This window comes from Dicentrarchus labrax, unplaced genomic scaffold (genome assembly GCF_905237075.1).
Source record: "Dicentrarchus labrax unplaced genomic scaffold, dlabrax2021, whole genome shotgun sequence".
Classification (NCBI taxonomy): Eukaryota; Metazoa; Chordata; class Actinopteri; family Moronidae; genus Dicentrarchus; species Dicentrarchus labrax.
Genome location: NW_026136706.1, coordinates 22,532,483 through 22,553,293, shown reverse-complemented (window position 1 = coordinate 22,553,293; position 20,811 = coordinate 22,532,483). Strand labels below are relative to the sequence as shown.

General features: G+C 42.6%; 1 protein-coding gene across 1 annotated transcript in view; it reads left to right on the top strand.

The window, feature by feature from the left end:
* The window catches only part of si:dkey-91i10.2 (uncharacterized protein LOC555224 homolog), a 59,329-nt gene that overhangs the window by 35,439 nt on the left and 3,079 nt on the right, over positions 1–20,811 (top strand). The window contains 7 exon segments of the mRNA XM_051404304.1: positions 310–457; positions 5,115–6,032; positions 6,034–6,848; positions 15,491–15,686; positions 17,091–17,307; positions 19,414–20,003; positions 20,539–20,684. Coding sequence (XP_051260264.1) covers positions 5,175–6,032; positions 6,034–6,848; positions 15,491–15,686; positions 17,091–17,307; positions 19,414–20,003; positions 20,539–20,684 — 2,822 coding nt within the window. The 5' untranslated portion in view covers positions 310–457; positions 5,115–5,174.

Genomic DNA, 20,811 nt, shown 5'->3' with positions numbered 1-20,811 from the left:
CACACACACATATTCACACACTGTATACAAGCTCTTGGCGTGATGCGTGTAATCTGCGACTCTCTCCTGACAGAGAAACACTAATTATGTAATTGACTCAACATCTAATTCAATCTGCGAAAGGAGGACACGGTTTGTTTTACAGTATCAGGATACATCTGCTATTCAAGCCTCAAGTCTCTGTTGCTCTGTGTGTGTCTCGTCTGACAGAGCGAGCATCTCCACCATGGTAGTCTGTTGTTATGTTCAGAAAAAGCAGCTCATTGATTGATATGCTTTTTTTTCCTCTTTCTCTCTCTTTACTTATAGCTCAAGGCCACATCTGTCTGGCTCTGTGGAAACTCCAGACAGATTGCTGTACTGAGTGGAGACTGTGAAGAGGAAGCCGGGCACTTTGGGATCTGAGCCAATGACCTGTAGGAGGAGAGAGGGAGTGCAGCAGCTTGATTAAAATGGGGTAAGTTTAGAAGCTCAGACAGTGCGCTGCCAGCAGCTGCAGGAACTGCTGGCTGCAACAGGAGGATTTGTTTCCAAACCTGATCTCTGCAACATGATGCCCGCTGTTGTGTAACCTCTGCCCAGGCAGAGGAGGGGAGATGTGCCGATAGCAAAACAGACTCTGACTCACACATAACACAGTGATGATGTACACATAGACAGAATTATACAGTAACTGTAGAGCCTTGAGGCACAATGATCTGCAACTATCTATAGAACTAGAAACATTTGTTTCTTGTCATAATGAGACGCTTTAATGGTTGTAATCTGGGGAAGCTTCTCTGGAAAACAGCCAATCCTGTGCGTTTCAACATTTTTATTTATTCTTTGATTTGCCTTAAAAGATCCGATGCAGTGAAAAAATGATGTATCATAATCTTATATTCAGCATTCAAAACATATTTTATTCTGACAGATTTGCAGCTGTTCCAAGTTCAGGTTTGTTTAAGAAAAATACAAAAAAGAGCCTCATTATCTTGAAACACTTGATTCCCAATATATCTTTACATTGATTTGTACAACGAGGATGTGTGATAATTTCATACATAGCCAAAAGTATGTGGACACACATACACACATAAACCATGAACATTGCTTTCTAAAACCATGAACATCTGCTGCCATAGCAGCCTCCACTCTTCTGGTTTCAGGCTTTCCACCAGATGTTGAACCTAGCTGCAGGGATTTGCTCACATTTAGCCTTAAGAACATTAGTGGGGTCCAATAATAATGTTGAGTGGGAAAATCTGGCTCACAGTTTGTGTTCCACTGCATCCCAAAGGTGCTGGATGGGCTTGAGGTCAGCTCTGTGCAGACCAGTCAAGTTCTTCCACACCAGACTGGGGAACCCATTTCTTTGTGGAACTGGCTTTTAGCACAGGGGGCATTGTCATGTTGAAACAGGAAGTGGACAAACAGAATCTGTTACCACAAAGAAGAAATTATCTAGAATATCATTGTATGCTGTAGCATTAAGGTTCACCTTAACTGGAACTTAAGGGCCTAGCTGAAACCATGAAAAACAGTCCAGACCAAGAATACACTTTTGGCGACATAATTTAAAATTTAAGGAGTCAATAGTACACAAACTGACTTGTTAAGATGGAGGTTTGTAAGTGTATTTAATAATGCAGACACCCTGACAGTGAATCCGATCACATAAATGATTTATATCCTCATTTTGATGCTGTCCTCCTCGTGCACTCTGCCATCATATCTGGAGGAACCAGCTCCTATGCATGCTGGGACATGATGGCTGATTTACTGTCCTGCTGGTAGGGATGAGTTATTCCTCAGTTAGCTCCAGTGACAGAGGGAGCAGAGAGAGTGCGGACCTCCAGAGAGCCTTTATTCTGGCAGTAATTCAACCAGAGAAAGGCAGAGAGAGAGAGAGAGAGAGGCACAGGCATGCTGAGCAGCATGCTGCCTGCTATTGAGACACACACGCTCATGCTAATTAAACCCAAATTCCACATATCAGCACTTTTTCTCCAATCAAAACTGTGTACTCTCTCTCTCTCTCACACACACACACACACACACACACACACACACACACACACACACACACACACACACACACATTTGTGTCTGCCAAACAGGATAATAGGAAACAATGTAAAAGAATGCCAGGGCCAAGTACTCAGTATGATTCACATGCAACCGAGGGAACATAATGGTGTTTTTTCTAAAAACAACTGATAGAAAGAAAAAACATTCTTCGGGCACTGTCAGGCAGAGCAAGGAGAAAACTCATATTAAAATCCATTATTTAGTGTGGCATAATAGTGGTTATATACTGATGGCTTTTGACATCGCAGGGTCTTCAGCAGCACAGATCCCAATGGATGGGCGATAAGTTGATATATTCCATGAGACGATAAAAATTTGTTCACCATCAGATATTTTTTCCTCACCTTTTGTACCACGTTTGTCATTCTTTTAATGGTTTGATCAATTCAATTTTGTACAAACCTTCATGGTCACCAGAAGGTGAACCCTACTGACTTCGATGATCATCTGATTTTCCAATGTAGCGCCACCAGCAGGTTGACATTTGTGGTTTTTATTAAAATGTCTCAACAACTATAGACCTTTTTCACAGCAGCCATTTTGACAGGAAATAGTAGGGTAAACACAGGCATGATACAATGATACTAACTAAGGTTCTGTTCCATTCAGGTCAAACTGAGTCAGGGTGCTGCTATTGTGCATGTTGGCTCACTGGAAAGGCTCTGCTACACTAAATGGAGCAGAACCTATAAAGAAAATTAATATAATGACGATCACAAAATAATAGCCATACAAATCTTATTATGTAGTATAATGCAAACCAATCAATAGGTCTAATTAAAAGACCAAAACCAGCAAAGCATCAGTCTGTCAAGATGGTGTATGGGGGATTGAGTCAAAATAAACTACAGTGAGTGTGTTCATGGTAATGAAGGAACACGTAACCCAGTGTAACAGTGTGGCTCATTGAACAATGGAGCTCTATGGCACTTGTGAGTAATACTTGTTTGTAGGATGAATTCATTGTTGGTTTTGGTCTTTTCATGCACTTTTTTGACAGTGAGAGAAATATAAAATATCTCCAACCTTGTCCTTGAAGAAAGTTGTTAATAAAATGAGAGAAACTGTGTTTCTATGAATGAATTTCCATTGACGTCACTGAGCTCCAGCCGTCAGTGTTGAAAGGATTCACTCAAGATCCACAGATTAATGCCTTTGGTTTTTGTTTCAGAGCATCGTTTAATGAACAGCCAACAAATAAGATTTGAGAGAAAGCGCTTGTGCTTGCTATGTTTGAGGTTGCTGATTAACTCTGACCACAGCCTTGCTTACCTCAATGCAAGTGAGGAATGGAGATTTATCTATTACTGCAAAGCTGCAGAGAAGCGCGACGGCCTGTTCGTGCTTTGGCATTAGGGAGCGTTTGAGTCTAAAGATGATTTGGGTTTTATTATTCACCTAATGCATCGGAGATGAGCCCTCTGAGTCCCTGTTTCATAATCGTAGTCATAATCACATCCCTAACCCTGCGCTGCTGACTGTGGTGTAGACAGAATATGAGATACGGATGATGGCTGTTTGGGTTGGGCGGTCGACATGCAGTTTGTACTCATTACAGAGAGAGAGAAAGAGCTGCAGTACACCCAGTACCGTCTTGCCAGCTCTCTCCGCTTCTGGCTAATCTACAACTGCTGTCTGATTAGTCAGAAGGAAAGAGTAGAGCCGGCCGCCAGCGGACAGCCGAGCAGTTATCTTCATTACTGTCCCCTCAGCTTCCAGCTTTCTCTTAGCGTCATACTCATTTCCTCTCATCCTTCATCTCATCTTTGCCTCTTTTACCAGAGCTGTCTCATTTTTCTTCCTCCTGCACTGTCTGTCTCTCTGTATCTGTCTCTCAATCTCATGTTTTAATAGCCTGACAAGCATGCAGGGCAATAATCCCTCTATTATTATTCTTGCTGCAGAGAAAGAAAAAAGAAAAAGCCGGAGGGGGTAGACAGAGAACCATTTATATAAAATTAATGTGATTATTCTGGTGAAGGAACCACGCTTCAGAGACAGTGTCTCCGTGTCCAGAGTTGCGGTTATCCAATATTCTAATATATTGTGTGATTGTCCCCGTGGCTGAAGACCTCAAACAAATCTGTTTCATGGGCAGAGCCTGTATAAAGTCTGAACTGTGGATACATTGATAGTAGTAGATCTGTGCCGTATTATCAGGCTAAGATCATTAAAGAGTCTAGTCTGATAACAGAAGGGCAACAATACCACATTGTTGAAATTAATATCACAATATTACCAAGAATATTGTTTTTTCCAATCTTTATCTATGTCAGAGTATGGTAATGTACACAAAATTAAATATAAAATAATCAAATTTATGTTTAAAGGCCCAGTGTGTAACATTTAAAACAATCTATAATTTCATCAGTGTATATTCACATGGAAATGAGAATCGTTATGTTTTTATAACCTGAGAATGAGCCATTTATATCTCCAGAGGGTCGGGTTGCATTTTGTGGAGTCTGCCATGTTTGTCACAGACAAACCAAAAACTGGTTCTAGATAGGGAATTAGAGAACAGGGATCTGAACATTTCCAAAGATACCAAACATACATATCTGAATCTTTATCTGCATATTGTACATAAAACAAATCTGATCTAATGATTCAGCCATTCAAACCTGGCATCTTAGGAGCTTAAATTAAGTGTTTCAAGTCATCAGTCATTTTTACACTTAAACTGTGTCAACATGCCACAGTAATATAATATTGACTACAATTAATGCAGACGTCACGTTCACTGGTGACAAATTTCACAGCTCAACCCTTGCAACAGCCTGCTATTGATTTTCATAATAAACAGACATTTATGTAAAATATTGTCTGCCTGGACATTTTAGAAAATACATAAACATGTTATGTAAAGTAAGTAGTAAATTGGCTAAAACATAGTAAATTTTTCATAGCGATATAGGTGCAGATACAGTAGCTTGCACAGTTTGAAAGGATGCAAGGCAAGCTCTGTTGTTGTCTGTATGAATGTCTGTGTCGTCTTTATATCTCTGATCTTATCGTCCTCCTTTCTGTCTTCGCCCCTGCAGGCTGCAGATCTTCGTACCTGCTCACTATGTGTCTGAGGGCCGCTCGCTCAGCCCACAGCCATGCCAGACGTAAAGCCTCCACCGCCATGTGATTACCCCTCCACCACCTCCATCGCAGCCTCTGGCGGCTCTCCTGCTGGCTGTGCCTCTCCCCTTGACCTCGTCATAGACATGGAGCCCTGCATCGCCAACCTCCCCCTGTCCCCGGACCCCTTAGCCTCCTACCCCCACAGACACAGACCCAGTGTCCCTCACTACCCGGGCCACCAGGGGCCTCCCTTCCCACTCATGGCCAGGTGTAACAGCAGCACCCTGCTCACTAACCTGGGGCTGAGGTACTGCTCCAACAGGCAGGACATTCTTGGGGTAGGGCCGGATGAGGGTCTGGCCCCGGGATCCTGCATCCACACAGGAAGCAATGGAAGCAGGCCTTACCGGAGTATGGAGAACCTGAACTGGAACACTGTGGCAGATCCTGGCCTGTGCGCATTCAGTGCTGCCCCCTACAGGAGTGTGGACAGTGAGTTTATTTTACGCTACACCTCCAGTAGCCACTGGTGTGGCAGTCATCCAGATGGATCTGTAGTGGGGGCCCATGGACTTGTACCCAACCCAGATAGCCTGGCGTTTTACCCCCGACATGGGCTGCCCAGAAAGGACCTACCGCTCTTCCCTCAGTTGCTATTTCCAGGTGGTGTCGATGAATGGGATGCAAGAAAAGGCCTGAGAGAGAAACTCCGCCTCCAGAGTGCACGGTCATCAGCTGAGCCTCTAAAACCCCTTCCATTGCGGCCTCAGGTGACCCCAGGTGCTGCACCCATCGAACGGGAGGGTGTGCATCATCACATGAATTCAGTAGGTGCTGGTCCCAAGCCACTGTGCGCAATGCGCATCACCAGCCCCGAGGAGATCAAGCAAGGAGGTCCTGAGGCGCTTGCAACTCCGACGGCAGAACAGCAGCCCCAACCTGGCCCTCCTCAGCTCCCCATCCAGTCCGAGAGTGGTTAAGACATCCTACACAACAGACAACATTGCAGGTAACAGGAGTGGATCAGACTCTGCATCTGAGCACTGCAGACCTCCTGTGGGACGCCTACATATCCCTACGTTTGAGGAGTTTAAGAGGATGAGGCAGAAGGAGGGAGAACAGAGCAAAGAGTCCACAGCTGGTTCTGTGGTATCTGCAAAACCTGAGAATGACTTGCCACAGGAAGCAGAAACATCAGACAGTAAGACACCTTCTGATGGGACTGTTCCTCAGTCCGACTCTAGTGGAGGAAACAGTAAACAGCAAAAAAAGGTGGAAGGAGAAATGAGCACAGGTGAAAGGACAGGCAACAGTGGTGAATCCCTGCAGACTGTCACTTCCTCAGAGAGATCTCCATGTAGCACTGTGAGCAGTAACAGCACTGCAGTTCCCACCCCCATTTCCAGCACATACTCTCCTATACGCACAGGCCCGTCTCCACGTACACCTCTGCAGCCCCTGGCCAGCTCAGCCCCGGAGAAAGCCTCTGCCACATGGGGAGATGATGGGAACAGCAGGCGTAGGAGGAGCAGTTTGGAACCAGCTGGGTCGGTTCCCTTCCCGCCCAGCAGGGAGAACTGGGATCGGCCCTCCAGCTGCTGCCCAGCTCTCCTTCTGGAGGGGACGGACCTGTCCAGCTACGGAGCCAAGATCTATAAGATGAAAGATGGCCTCATTGGATCTGCACTGGACCTCATCAAGAAGAGGTAAGTCTGGGAGGGGGGCAGGAAAAGGAGGAGGGGGGTGAATGGGTTAATTACTGTCAGAAGTATTCAGATCCTTTATTCAAGTAAAACAAAAATACCACAATGAAAATACTTCATCACTTGTAAAAGTCTGCATTTAAACATTTTGCTGATCATGTACTTTTACTCGAGTATGAAAAGTAAAAGAATATGTTATTTACCTAAAAATGTACTTAGATATGTATTTAGGAACTTTTCGCCATTGATTAGTGTGTGTTTATTGTTCAATCTTGCCAAGATACAAGTGGAGGTGTAATTTCAGTCCCTTAGCTTGAGTGTCGCTTATTGTGAAAGCAGCTCTAGTGAGGATCATTTTGCCATTCATTTGAGACTTGACTTGGACTTGATCCAAAAGACTTGAAAACAGCTCTGATCATGATCATGGTTTTCACGCACGCACACATCAAGATGTGTGTGGGTGTTGCTCAGCTCTGTACTTCAGTACAATTTTTTCATTATTATGATGTATTTTTCCATTACTGCATGTGCTCTTTATACTCATTTTACACTAATTTTACATTTAATACATAAAATTGGGATTTTACACACAAGCATGTAAAATACAATGCATTTTGCAACTTAAACCATCCAACTGTATATACAGAGTCGCTATACCTTCACCAGCTAGATTAAAATGTTTATGCTTACATGTAAATGCATCAATGATGCCGATCCTGTATGGCATAATTGGCAGCTCGTGCTAACTGTTACTGTGGTAAATAAATGGCTTTAGTTTGTTTTTTACATGACAAACACTAAAACGTGGTGTTGGATTGGGTTGGGGACGTGAAGTTTGATTTATAGCACAATCCTGCAGTTCATGGATTTTCTTTTAATTGTGTTTGAATTGTAAAAACTGGTTTTTTTTTGTTTTTTTTGTCGTTAAAGTATTTTTTTTTCATCAAATAATACAAACAACTTACAAAAGACAACAAAAACAAAAAACAAAACACAAAAAGGCAGTCAAAACTAAACTTAAAGGACAACAACCCTCTACACCCCTCTGTACCACTGTACTGTTTGTGATTATATCAACAGCGATGTGTTTCAACATATGCTTAATGTAACAAGCCCTTAATATATAAAAAGAAATAGTCCCATACTAAATGTTACTAGTTCCCTTTAACATTGTTCTTTCTGGCAATCAAATATTTGTAAGATGCAGTCTGCGTCATCAGTTGAGTCCAATCTGCGAGCCCCGGCGTACTTACACTTCCAACACCTTTTGTCTTCTACTAAGCCCATTCTAAAAAGCTTCAAAGGAGTATAGTAGTATCTATGTATGATTTTGTAATGGGTAAATTTGCTTCTAATATCCCTAGTGGCCCAGCCAACCTTGGAAACTATATTATGCCATTTCTCCTTACCTATTTCACATTCTAAATCTCTTTGCCATATTAATCTAAGATTCTCAGTATTCACACTTTGTAATTCCATTACATTTTTGTAAACTATTGAAGCACTATGCATTGTACTTGGCAAATCAAAATGGTTTTGCAACATATTAGATTCCTCTATACTTCTGTTAAGTGGGAACACACTTCGCACACTGCTCCTTAGTTGTTGATATGTCCAAAATTCACCCCTTCCCTCCAAAAGAAATTGATCCACTAGCTCCTGATATGACTTAAAAACTGCATCCTTATATAGATCATCAATCACACATATACCGTTCCTCTACCAAGGAACCCAACAAAATGAGTGTTTACCTATCACGATATGTGGGTTATCCCATATGGAAGAATACCCCTGCTTGTATTGTGATTTCCCCATCAACCTATGCACCTCAGACCACACCCATTGAGAGTGCTTCAGAATGGGATTTTTTTCCCCCTCTACCACCTTAATCTGAGAAAGCGCCTGTATGGGTCTGGAGGGAGCCACCATGGCCATTTCTATCTTTATCCAATCCGGTTGAGAACCATAGTTAGCCCAATGCCTCCCCAGCTTAGCCAATTCGAAAGCTAAATTATATATTACATTAATTTACAATCTACATTTGGAAGGCCCAAGCCCCCATTTTCCCTAGTAGTACATAGTTTTTTAATATTAATCCTTGGCTTTTTTCCATTCCACAAATAATCTTTAACCATTTGATTATTGTTTGTATATGCCACTAGGAATAATTACTGGCAGCATCAGTGATATATAATTAAATTGTGGTGCTATCACCATCTTACCCCAAATTGTTTCTGATGCTGTGCCATCATTGTGTGAATCAGAAGACTAGAAAGGAGCTATATAAGTACAGTCAATTTACCATTTCACCAAAAAAACTACTTTACCTAAAATATATAATATATATAATATATAATATAATATGGTATCTCTTCACTGTCATTTCTTATTAGTTGTCAACTGACATATACGCCAATATGATATATCTTTAGCTAAAAGCGGGCTCTAACTTTTAGTACCATTACACTGTTACTGCTACTATTACTTCTACTTATGCAAAGAATTGGAAAAGTTATCCCAACCACTGCCAGGATCAAAGTGAAGTTGGAGTCTTTTGTGTTTGTATCTATCAATACAAACCAGCTTCAGGTAGACTAATGAGAATCTATATGAATCTATGAATTATTTATGTATACTCTGTTTGTGCTGCACTGTACTCGCAACATTTTACCAATAAGCATATCATTTTAAGTTAATCTTTTTGACACTGAAATTAGATCCTGTAGTACATATCATTTGAGCCCTGTGGCTGCTTGCAGGAGCAGAGGTGTGTGTATTTATCAGTGAAGTGAATGTGCGCACACTTCCATGTGTGTACTTTGCTGTGCCAGAGTGTCATATTGGTGAGTGTGAGTCCATCTGTTTAAGCCTGTGTGTGTTGTTGTGTTATCGATTTATCTCAGTTATTGTGATAACAGCTGTCGCAGCTAACAGGGTTGGCTCTGCAGACTAGACTGTGGGCGGGAGGCTGGCATGAAGCATGACAGACTGGAAGACTGGCACCGTCCCTACAGACTTACTGTTTCCCTGTCTCTCCTCTCTCTGTCAGCTGTTGGCTAAATAGATGCAGGCTTCACTCCACTGTGGTTCATTCTGATCAAGGACAAACAAGAGGAGGATGTGTTTTACAGCACTGTGGTGCCATTTGGGTCCAGGCCCCCATGCAATGTAAATATCAAACCCTGAACACAGAGGAGCTACTTGATAAGGCCTGTTAAAGAATATAAACTCCACCCTCCTGCAGGCTGCAGGCTGCTGTGATAGATGGGAGATATAGACAATATCTTTGCCTGCCTGTCAGGAGTCTCCACTGACTGTCACTCCTTTGTCTGCACTGCTAGAAGGGATGATGGATGTCTGAAGCTCTACTGCATGAAGGCAGCAGAAAAATAACTGCTGTGTGTGTGTCTTTGTTTAGTATATGTTCAATATGCGAAAGTGCAGAACTGCAGTCTTGGGCTGCAACTAAAGGTTATTTTTATGATTGCTGTTATATAGCCATTCAAATAGTGAAAATGCCCTTTGTGAGGTCTTCAAATTACTTATTTTAATCAATCGATCAACCCTATAACAAGTATAACAGTCTACAGCCATGCTAGTGGATCTGCCAGGCTGTACTTGCAGACATTGGTGTTTTGAGCTACATGCTAACATCAGCGTGCTAAAATGCTGATAAGCAGGTATAATGTTGACCATGTTTAGTTTAGTGTGATAGCATGCTAACCATTGCTTGTTAGCACAAAAGAGAAAGTGCAGTTAAGGCTGATGACATTAGTTCTGCAGGTATTTGGTTATAAACCAAAATATTGGACAAATTGAAATTTTGACCTGATGATGACGCTAGATAACCAAACTCATTTTGAATCATCCTGAGGGGGAACATGACTTTCTGTAGCAAATTTCATGACAATCTTTTCAATAATTGTTTAGATATTTCAGTCTGGACCAAAATGGTCCACTGACTGATATTGTTATCTAGAAATAAAAATGAAATATTTTCAGTTTGTGATGATATAAAACAGAGAAAAGCAGCAAATTCTGACATTTAAGTAGCTCGAACCCGAGAGCGTTTTGCATTTTGCTTGATAAATTACTTATATTACCAACTGAATACCACTCGCCTCCCAAGCATGTAGGAGAAATTACAGTGGCTGGGAAACTCACAAAAAAAGCAAAAGGCCCTATCTAGAGTCAGTGTTTGTCCATTCGGGGCTACTGTAGAAACATGGTGGTTAAACATGGTGGACTCTATATGTGTGTACCTGCTCCTTCTGTAGATAAAAACATCTCATTCTAAGGTGACGAAACACAATGATTCTTATTTTCAGGTGATTATACAGTAATAAAAAGATACCTATAAAATTATATACCATTTCTGCCAATAGATCCTCCTAAATGTTACACACTGGACCTTTAATTGTCTCCCAGTTGATTAGTCAACTAATGATTTCAGCACTACTGTAGTCCTCCCATAGAGCCTATTGACAGCTCCGGCAGCTCATGTTCAACATTGTTTATCCCAAGTGGATTCATCTTTTATGTTCCAAAAACACACATAATGCAATACACTGCATGCTCCCTCTTGCGACTTCAATTTGACTTGAGGCTCCGTGAATGTTTTATATGTTTTAATGATTTATTACTTAAACATGACCGTATTCTGTGTGATCTCTGCACCCTGAGGTATTTTTACTTCCACCAATAAGTCTCTTTGTTAAAGTGTATCATGCAGTAAAACTTGTATACAGAGCATAATACAACTTTAGGTGTGATTTTACAATTTTGAAATATTATAGTGATCATATTATTACACCTGGGAGGGTTGTATAGAGATAGAGTGAAGCACTAATCCAGCCTATGTGAATTAATTGTACACTGTAGTAAAGGTGGACCAGTTACTGTATGTCTAGCATGTGGAGGTAGGCCATGTGTCCACTGTATCTAACATTTATTTGTCTCTATTTGATGCTCACACTGATAAATGTATTGAATTCATTGAAGTGATATATGCATCAGTGAAAATGACAGCCGGGCTAATTTCAGTGTCACATTGTGCCGTATTGAGTGGTGATCTATCACATACAGTGGTTTCCTGATGAATTAAGCTTCAGGTTATTACTTCCCATGCATCATCCGCTGTGTGACAGCAAATACTGTGAAGGAAAGGCCTTTAATGACAGTTTGTCCGAGGAAAAAAACGATTGGACACTTTAGAGCTGCATCCTCTGAAGTGTAGTAATTATAAATGCCTTTTTGCCACAGTTTAATTTGGACACCTGTCATCTGCTGTGTTGGCTTTGTTGATTACATTTGTAATACAAAACTGTACAGATTGCCAGGGTTTGCTGTAGTTTAATAGGAAAAACGTGTGTGTGCTGAAGTGCCACAGTGCTTCAGAGGGATGTTGAGAAATCATTTTTATGACGTGTCCAGAAAGAGCTCAGCAGTTTAACTGGTTTGAGGGGACAGGAGCTCAGAAAAAACAGTTATGTAAGAACCATTACGATAATGAGACCTCATGTTACCTTGTCACAGGGATGTTTTAGGATATGTAACAGGCCAAAGTGTGTCATGTCAGAGGTTGTTGAACAACTAATTGATTAGTGGATTGACAGTAATGGTTTCTGCTTCTTGAATGTGATGATTTTTTTCAGTTTTGTAGTGTAAATTGAATATCCTTGGGTTTTAGTCAGATGAAACAAGGGTTATAGTTCTGATCATGGACATTTTTCACTCATTTCCAATACTTCATAGACTTAATAATTATCAATTAATCAATAAGGTTGTTGACAGATTCATCAATAATGGAAATAATTTGTAGTTACAGCCCTATTTAAAACAAACTATAAGAACTGTTTAAAGGTTCAATGTGTAACATTTAGGATATATTGGCAGACATGGAATATAATATTCATAGGTATGTTTTCGTTACCTGTCTGTAATGTAGATTGGTAAATAATAAGTAGAAGAGTGTTAACTTTTAGCCAATGAAATAATAGTGACATTAAAATAGTCACCATTTTTCTAGGAATACCCTGGAACCCCCTGAAGGACCCCTCGGAGTCCCTGGAACCCAGATTGAGAACCACTGCCTTAGAATGAGCTGTTTTTATGTACACAGGCAGCAGATCTTCTTCCACGGAGGCTGCCAGACGCAATCTCATCGCTAGATGCCGCTAAATTCTGCACACTAGTCCCTTAAGAGACTGGGATAGGACAAAGAAAATGCAAACATGCATGTATACAGTAGCCACAGTAACAGCAGCAGTTTAACTGATGATAACAAGGTAGTTAGTATACTGTGAACATGACAAGAGACAAGCGAGAGAAGAGAAAAGAGGTGATCGCATGCAGCATTACATAAAGCTCAGGAGCCAATATCACTGAATCTCAACTGTATGTGTAGCTGCTGTTGGATAAAAAGCATGTAGCCCCTCAATGTTCAGCACTAACCCCTGCTGCTCCTGAGACTAACCATCCCCCATCTTGTTATATACACCACTTTGGACAAAAGAGAATTTGGACAAGTCAATAATTCAGGAATTCACTGCCATTCTTTCATTCTGAGAGCCAGATATTGTTAAGACTCCATTATGGGTTTTGACCCCTGAGTCTACTAAACCTGCTCAGCCAATAAAGAACCACAAACGCCTTTAATTTGAGTAGGAATATAATAATCTCTAAAATAGCTGTTGTAAGGGTTTTTGTTTTCTTGCAGTGATATTATATTTCACACTCGTGCCTGCTGGACTGAGACGCTCACCAGTGTTTGAAAAACAAAATCAATACACTGTATATAGTTCCTGTTTTAATAATGTCTGAAAGCAAAATTTAATGATGTGTGCATTATTTTAAAGGCCGACTAATCAATATGACTACATGTGATGGGACCGGGGTCACTTGCAGTGAGGAGGACATAGGGAATTATTTGCTTTTTTAGCCTCTTTTATCTCATTCTTTTGGTTTGATGGCATTGTTTACTGCCCAGTGTTTCAGAGACAGAAGGTTTTCACAAAAAAGGCTGGTAAAAAGGTGGAACATCAAGCTGTTAAAGAGCCAGATATTTTTCTCAGAAGTTAGTGGAGACACAAGGGCAGAATTTACAAAATCCTGTTTTTGTCCCCCTAATTTGAAAGGTTTTAGTTTGATTTACTCACTAAAATCTAAAAAGAGTGTTCAGCTGCCAAAATCCAGAGGAGAGAAGAGCGATTTTGATAAAGATGTTGATATGTTTGTCTCGGTCAGCTTAAACATTACCGTGGAAAGTAATTCAACTTTACAAGCAGCAGCAATCTGCAAAGGTTGTTTTGCCGTTTTACTGTCTTATCGGTTAAAGCTATACCTACAGCCTGAGAGGAAGATCTGCTGGTACTACTCAGGGCTTTAAAATACTGTAAACTTCTTTTCAGGTATAGACAACTATTAATTTAGAAAGCCTTGTGATATGTTAATTGATAGATTTATATAAACACAGAAAATTAGTCACATCGTTCTTGTTTGTTTTAGTTTTCAAGAACCTGACTTCATAACAGAAGTTATCTCAGGACACAGAGCAGGTCGAAACCATACTAGATTATATACACAGACCCATCAATTTCTACCATTATTGATAATGGTTGCTTTGTGTCTGCTGGATGGTCACCATAACAACTTATTATGCATTATTATGTGTTGTAGTGTTTGTCTGCCCCCAATTGGCCAAAAAAAGAATAAGAAAAGAATCAATGCAATCAGGTAGAATTGTGAGACTGGTGTGTCACAAACTTACTTTGTTTTGGTATTTTTATGACTTTATTGGACAACAGTCAACAGTAGAGAGACAGGACAGAGAGACAGGGGAATGACTTACAACAAAGGTCCCTTGCCAGATGCAAGCCGGAAACATTGCAGTTCATGGTCAGCATCTTACTCCTAGGGCACTTAGACTTCTTGTCTGTGCTGTGTGTGTTTGATATGTTCTCTTACAAATGCATGCATGAGTCCCTGCAGGCATGCAATTGTGGTTTGTGCTCATGGATGTCTGCACTTTAGTGTAGTCACACAGTGTGTTTGTCACTGCCTGTGTGCTGTTGTGGGGTGTCTTGGATCACATGCTGGCTGTGTACTGCAAGAATGGATCCCCAGTGATCAGAGAAAGGAATGAAGGAAACGTATGATGCCTTTATGTGTGTATGTTTGTGTGCAGGCAGTGTCCCTGTGGTCCAAGGGTTCAGGTGTTAATGTCTGCTGATGAGTCTAATTGCTGTCCTCCTAAACAGGGGCGGAGGTTAGGGGGGTTAGAAAAAGAGGAAAGGCATTGATTTGGGTGTTTGGGGTGGGCAGAGGGATGATGGAAGAGGGGGAGGGTGACATGTGAGAGGAAGAGGAGAGGGAAGAATGAATGACAGGGATGCTGTAAGGAGAAGAGTGCTCTGACAGAATTACAATTTCAACCCTCCTCTCTTTCCTCTTCCCTGCATTTTCTTCATTTCCCTCCCACATCCTGCTTCTATCCTCCTTCTCTTCCTCTCATTCTTTTGCTCTCCCCTCTCCTTGCCTTCTCTTCTTCCCCTCGTCCCTCCCTTTCACTCTCCCCCTCTCTCCCTCCCTTCTCTCCATCCATCTCTCTCCCCCTCTGTACCACCGTCTCCACATCTCTCCACCAGCTGCAGTGCAGAGATCTCCGCCGAGGCCCCCGTCAGGCTGTCAGGTGACCGGGACGGAGGCTGTGACATCACCGCCCCCTCGACCGACTGTCAGCTCTCCGCCGTTGCCATGGCAACGTCGGCAACGGCCTGCAGAGCCGAGGCTGGCGACGAGACGCCTGCAGGAGGAGGAGGAAGAGAGGAAGCAGGAGAATGCGTAAGGATTCTTTTTCGTTTTCTTCCCCCCTTTTAATGTCTTAAATGTGTCGCCTGCGTGTGTCTTTGCTCGCCGCTTTTCATAGTTGCTTCGTAGTGTACAGAAACACATAGATCTATTGGTATTCAAGGATGACTGGGACAAGCAAGGGGACTGCGACACACACACACACACACACACACACACACACACACACACACACACATGCACATCACTCACACATACTGGTGCAGAGGTATTTGTTGAGACAGAAACGAGCATGCAGCGCTCTGTCTTCCAGCAACAGCTCGACGTCTGACGATGCAGTAAAAAGAGGATCAAGCTGGCTGCTGGTAACTCAGCGTTTCATTCCTGCTCTCTGCATGGCTCCTCTCCGCTGGCTGGCTGCAGCTTGACTCCAGCCTCAGCTGCAGCAAGCATTGTGCTCCACTCTGTGCATCTGCAGAACAGAGGAGCCGGGCTGACATGGAGTCACATATTGCTTGCATGCTACAAGGCTGTAGGTGGTTTTAGAGAACAGATGTCGAGGTGCGTTTGCTTCTTGCCTTTCTTAATTTTTGGCTTTGAATCCACAAAGGACCCTGCCTCTGCGTTCCCAAAGTAAGGGCTGCGATTTGATAATTCAGCGGAACATGAATTATTCTCCTTCATTTTACCTGATTGCTGCAAGCTGTATATCATGTTGTATTCTGGTATGGAGCAATGAAAACCTTTCTGCGCCGTTCAGCCATGTGTAGCTGTTAGTTGTCAGAGAACGGTCAACATTTGGGGAGGTAATCTCTGATGTAAAGCCAGTATCATCAAATGCACTGGATGTGGGTGATGCCTCTGGGATGAGGAGTTGCATGTCATAGCGATGACCTTTGAACTTTCCACCTTAGGTCAACTCTCAGGGGCTTGATAGACCCTAAGAGGATTTCAAAAGCCACGTGAGCAGTGTTTGTCCATACAGAATGCTGCAGCATGTTGGGGAATTCCTCGCTTTACCTTAAAAAAACCCCGGAGACGCTTTGAATTGTCACTCGGGGGACGTTTCTTATCTTCGAGGCTGGGTGGTTTCAAGATGTGATCAGAGCATATTTTTGGATGTGTGGCCTCGTTGCGTTTAGAGTCTGTTACAAGACTTGGCAGACGATTAGTGTGACATCTCAGTATGAAATCTGGAGTCTTGTCAGTTCTACAAGCAGGGATCAGACAGATAACCAAGATTTGTTATGTAATGATGTCATGACAGTGAACATGGTGGCATGAAAACTCCTCACACAGACACACACAGATACACAAGCTGTGATTTCTCCCTTATCATCATTCTCACCTTATCTCCTCCGAGAGTTGTGCCCTTTTTCATCTGTTGCTATAGCAACATGACCGTTTGATTGACACACATGTCCTTCCAACCGGCAGCACACCGGTCTGGGCTGCAGGCGCTCCAGCTCGGACGCAGCCTATGAGCTGGCTGAGACGGTGAGGGCGCAGCGAGAGTGCCGTCTCCGGCCCCACTACAGCGACCCCATGCCAGCAGACGCCTCCAAGCGCAAACAGCTGGAGATGAAGATCGCTGCAGCCGCCCGACTACACAGCCATCGCAGAGACCGCGACAGAGACCGAGACCGAGACAGTGGTGAGTACATGACGCATGTGTGACAACTGTGGCACAGTGTTTGACCTGTTTTCTGTCTCTCATCATTTTTATCCAAGGGCCGTAATTCAAGGCTCCAGAATTTTATTTATAAACAGAAAATGTACACATTTTTAATCTGCATCTGGATTCAAGTATGGATCAAACTTAAAAACTTATACTGATTTGCTGAAGGTTAAAAATACTCAAATCCCACCCAGGAATAACAATGACTTTTACAAAGTTTAAAGTGAGCCACAGTCATTGTAACTGAAGCACCACATAATGGTGAGAATTGCTGCAGGCACCCAAAGGACTTCTCTGATTATCCAAATATTCAATGTACTAAATCTGGTGAATATTGGTGTTGAGGAGGAATTTTAAGAAACTGTCCAGAAAATTCACAGTGGAGGACAAGCTGTTAAGGTGGAAATTAGTGTGGCCTCTGCTGAAATATTCATCTTGAAGCATGACATGACAAAAAATAATTTTCTTTCTACACCTCATGGCACCAGAGTTGTACACCAGTGCTTTATAAATGGTTGCATGCTTATCCCTTAATCCATCTATCATTCCTTAATTCTTATGATTCTTCATAGGAGAATCTACGGTTGTACTTGCAAAAAATGTAAAAGGCCCTATCTGGTGCCAGTGTTTGGTTTGTGGCTCCAGAAACATGGCGGTTCAACATAGCGACCTCCATAGAAGAGGTGCGGGTCCTTCAATAGATCCTCCTAAATCTTACACACTGGACCTTTAAAGATCCCATAATCCAACCTGTTAACATCTTTTTGTTAAGAAAGACCTGCCATGCAAGCACCTGTGCTTTCAAACTTCTAATGAAAACTAAATGTTACACACTGGACCTGGGTTTTAATTAAATTGAAAGTCATCTCACTGTCACATTGGGCATTTCCAGTTTTTGATTTGTTTTAGTTATTAGAACAGCCCATTCAGCCATATCCATACAGAGTCCTGGGCAGTTTGATTTACACTCAGACTCTGAGTATAGGCTACACATCTTAACACACAAACACTTACACACACTCCCACTGTTATGGACCCTGTGTAATAATAAAACCAGTTTGTTCAGAAACAGGCCCCAGCTGTTTATCAGGGGTTATGACTTGATGCTTCCTTCCTGTGGAGAACTACATCCAGCCCACTCTGGTCATAAATGTAATTAGAATTAATATAATTACAGAACTCCACATCCTCATTACATCTCCCGCACCTCATCAGGGAAGGTGAATTACCCAAAATTGTGAATGAAACTCCAACTAAGCCTGGCATTTTACAATCCGTCCCATTTTGCAAAGTTTAAGGCTATTAAGAGCTGCATTTGTTTTGTTTTAACATTATGTAACTTAGTGTCCGGCTCATCTCTGACTATTTTGGCACTCTGCGACCAGTCCTCAACTCCCCCAACACACACACCCACACACACACACACACACACACACACACACACACAGAGTTCCCCTGCTAATACCCAGCTCTTCCTTGTCAACAGAAGCTCTTTGACACTGGACACAGAATGTCAGTCAGTATGGCATATGCTAATGATGACCTTGTTCCTCTTTCCAGTAGATAAAATACTGACTTAAATGTTTTATTTTTTTTTAAATATCATCCTCTCGTTTCATATTCATACATAATTCACATATCACTTGTATAATGAATTGTTTTTAAACCCTGTCTTACCAGCTCAGCAGACACACATAGTCTCTCTGAACACACACACATGCACGTGCACAATAGTATTGACATGCACGTGGACAAAGGTTAAGTCCTTGACTGGAGGGTTAGGGATCTAATTATTGGAGAAAGATGATATCTATAAAAGTTTCTTCATTTTGACATGACCAGTAATGACTAGTCCAGATTAAATTGCCGTTCATTAGGGAGGCTGCTATTAATTGTGTGTGTGTGTGTGTGTGTGTGTGTGTGTGTGTGTGTGTGTGTGTGTGTGTGTGTGTGTGTATATATATATATACGTCCATGCAGTGTGAATAACAAAGACTTTACAGAGCAAATCCATAAACATCGTGAGCACTAATGAATCTGACCTCTCTCTGATCTATCTGATCTCCACCTCCCTCTCCCCAGCTCCAGCAGCAATACGTGGTCGTTCGGAGCCCCCCGGTGAGGAGCGCCAGGCAGGTCTTGGTGTGACCCGGTCTGGGCAGCACCGCTGGAGCACCATCAGCAGCCTGAGTGCTGACAGTGGAGTGGTGGGCCTCAGTGATGAGCGTGAGGAGGAGGATAGTGAGCCTCGCCGTTACCGCAGAAACCGAGGAGCCGAGGTGGAACGGGTGGACAGCGGCATTGGCCCGGGTCTGTCCCGCACCTGGAAGAGACCATCTGCCTCCCTCAGAGCCTGGGAGGCCCAGAGACCCTGTCCAGACTGTGGACTGAGGGACGGGGCCTCCAAAGAGAGAGGAGAGCGCATGTGTGAACGTTGCTCCAAGTTGCGCACCGAGCGCAAGGAAGCCATCCTGGAGTTTCTGAACACAGAGTCGAGCTACGGTGAGGACCTGCGGATCATCAGGGAGGAGTTTTACTGCCCCATGCAGAGTGCTGGGCTGCTGACAGCTGAGCAGCTCATTGTGGTGTTTGGTAACGTCCAGGAGCTGATAGACGTCAACGACCGCTTCACTGAACACCTGCAGGACAGCATCGACCAGGCCTTTGACCAGGTGACCCTCTCTCTCTCTCTCTCTCTCTCTCTCTCTCTCTCTCTCTCTCTCTCTCTCAGAAACTAGTTCTTGCTTGTTTTGTCAACCAGTCATTTTTCTTGATTCTAGTACCATGATTTACCCATTTCCATCAAGACACTGACACGTATTTCTAGAATGGGGCTGCTGCTCACAGAACACAACACACAGTATCTCCAATGCACCCCTTTGCAATATGTTGGTCACTCTTTTGCTATGTCATGCCTGCTGCTTCACTGTTGCCTCCATCCCAGCATTAATCTGTAGCCACTGAGGCTGAGGCTAAACTCTTACACTGGGCTGAGCTTGGTGTATCCTTGTGGTAAAAAATATACGGGCCAAATATAAACTCTGTATATATTCTGCATTCACACAATATTTATTGGTGTTGCTGTACCGGCAGATCTTTTAGACACAATGATGGACAACTATGACTTATTAAGACAAATTGTTAGTGCAAAATGTTAATTAGTTGAATATTGACTTGACCATTTTCTCTCATGTGGTTCGACCAAAGGGAGATGAAGATCTGCTGACAGTGTACATAGGAGAGATCTTCCTGGAGTTTGTCAACATGCTGCCCGCCTTCCAGACATACTGCCTGCAGCAGTCCACCTCAGTCAACATGCTCAACACACTGGAGAAGGAGAAAGAGCTGCTCAGGTACAAACAGAGTACAAAGGTCCTTCTTCCAGTTAGTCTGTATGATGGAAAAGTTACTCTGGGAGCTTTCTCTAGTTCCTGCCACGGCTGTTCTGTATAATTCTTAATGGAAAAGACAGCGGGTTAT